Here is a 1,409-nt window from a genome sequence, read left to right on the forward strand (position 1 = left end):
TCGAGTATGAAACTTCAAAATTTGACAATATCTTTATCATATAATCTAATGACCATTAACAATTAAATTATTTAAAATGATAATATAAAAATAATGAAGCATTATTTGTATAATAACAAAATAATATTATAAAGTTGTCTTAATGTAGACAAATATGATATGTTTAAATATTTTTATACAAAAACAACAGATTGAATCATTTTAAAAATATTTTTGAAAAAAGAAAATGCAGTAAAAATAAGTAACGCTGGTGCAACGTCCTTGAAAATGTTTTGCAATGCTCCTATGATAACAGTTTTGTTGGAAACCAATAGTGTTAAAGTCGGACAGTTTTGTCGTTTTTTAAATTTTCTAAATTAAAAATTGACACCAACCACATGCTTCTCTTATTAATGGGGAGGTGGGTGTTTTTAATCAAGCTTGAATTGGAACCAATGAGCTCAAAAAAGTAAATGGAAAAAACTAAAACAGTCAGTAAAAATGTTGTCACTGTGTGTGAAAATGTCAGTAGACTTCATGGAACCTAATTTTTCATTTTCAATCTTGAAATACCCTAAATAATTGGGACATGAACAGCTAATTATTAGATGTGAAATACTTGTAAGGAAAAGATGGTCACAAATTAGTTGTTCATTTGACTTTCACAAGGCATATTCTCACATGCCGGTTAAAGATAAAAGAAATGACTAGATAATGGACAGTTGGTCAGCTTTTTGAAAACTGACCACAAATTAACGCAATCGAGGTCGACTCTGCTTTTCACACAGAGGCCGCAGGTGAGAATACCAATGACCCAGCTGGTTCATTCTCAGGACATGAAAATGAATCTCTCTCCAGTTTGACTGGACAATAGCACCACAGAATAGAAAAAATAGCAAAAAGAAAACAAGTAAACAGCAAACTGTAGAAGTTTGTTAAATAAGTCCTACATCTGATAGATGATGACATCTAAATGTCGTATTTAAGTGGCGACATTTTATGACAATTATCACGGCCAGTCCTCGAATTGACACGTTTGTCTTTGGCATTTTTGGGGGTCAGTAGATAAAAACTCAAAACGCCAATGGCAAAACAAACTCGTTAAAGAAAACAAAAGCTTACCTTTGTGTGGCATGTCTTTTGATGCTGACGAATGATTTGATCGTCAAATGACCTTCCTGACTTGAACCAACTGTGATATGGACTTTTCACAGAGTTGATTAGTTGGACGTTGTTGGAGCAGCTGAAAAATGCAGTATTGTTGTGTTGTTGGAGTTTAGCCATGATTTTAAAGAAGACGACCATACTGAGCTGAAGCAGACTAAAACCTGGACTACAATGTGCAACTAGACCTCTCAGTTAACTTAAATTTAACTGAGCTAACAAGCGCATGGCTGAATGATTGCTTAGTTGCCCTTGTCAACTCTGCG

The 1,409-nt window shown here is 33.7% G+C and overlaps 1 protein-coding gene across 1 annotated transcript; it reads right to left on the bottom strand.

The window, feature by feature from the left end:
• Positions 1–759: 759 nt before the first annotated feature.
• On the bottom strand, positions 760–1,222 carry Tsp_16019 (conserved hypothetical protein; the record flags this gene model as incomplete). Its single annotated transcript, XM_003368794.1, has 2 exons — positions 760–948; positions 1,102–1,222. Coding segments are annotated over 2 exons (310 nt in total), but the record flags the coding sequence as incomplete, so codon positions are not given.
• Between the last annotated feature and the right edge of the window lie 187 nt (positions 1,223–1,409).

This window comes from Trichinella spiralis (assembly GCF_000181795.1).
Source record: "Trichinella spiralis strain ISS 195 chromosome Unknown Scfld1886, whole genome shotgun sequence".
NCBI classification, from domain to species: Eukaryota; Metazoa; Nematoda; class Enoplea; order Trichinellida; family Trichinellidae; genus Trichinella; species Trichinella spiralis.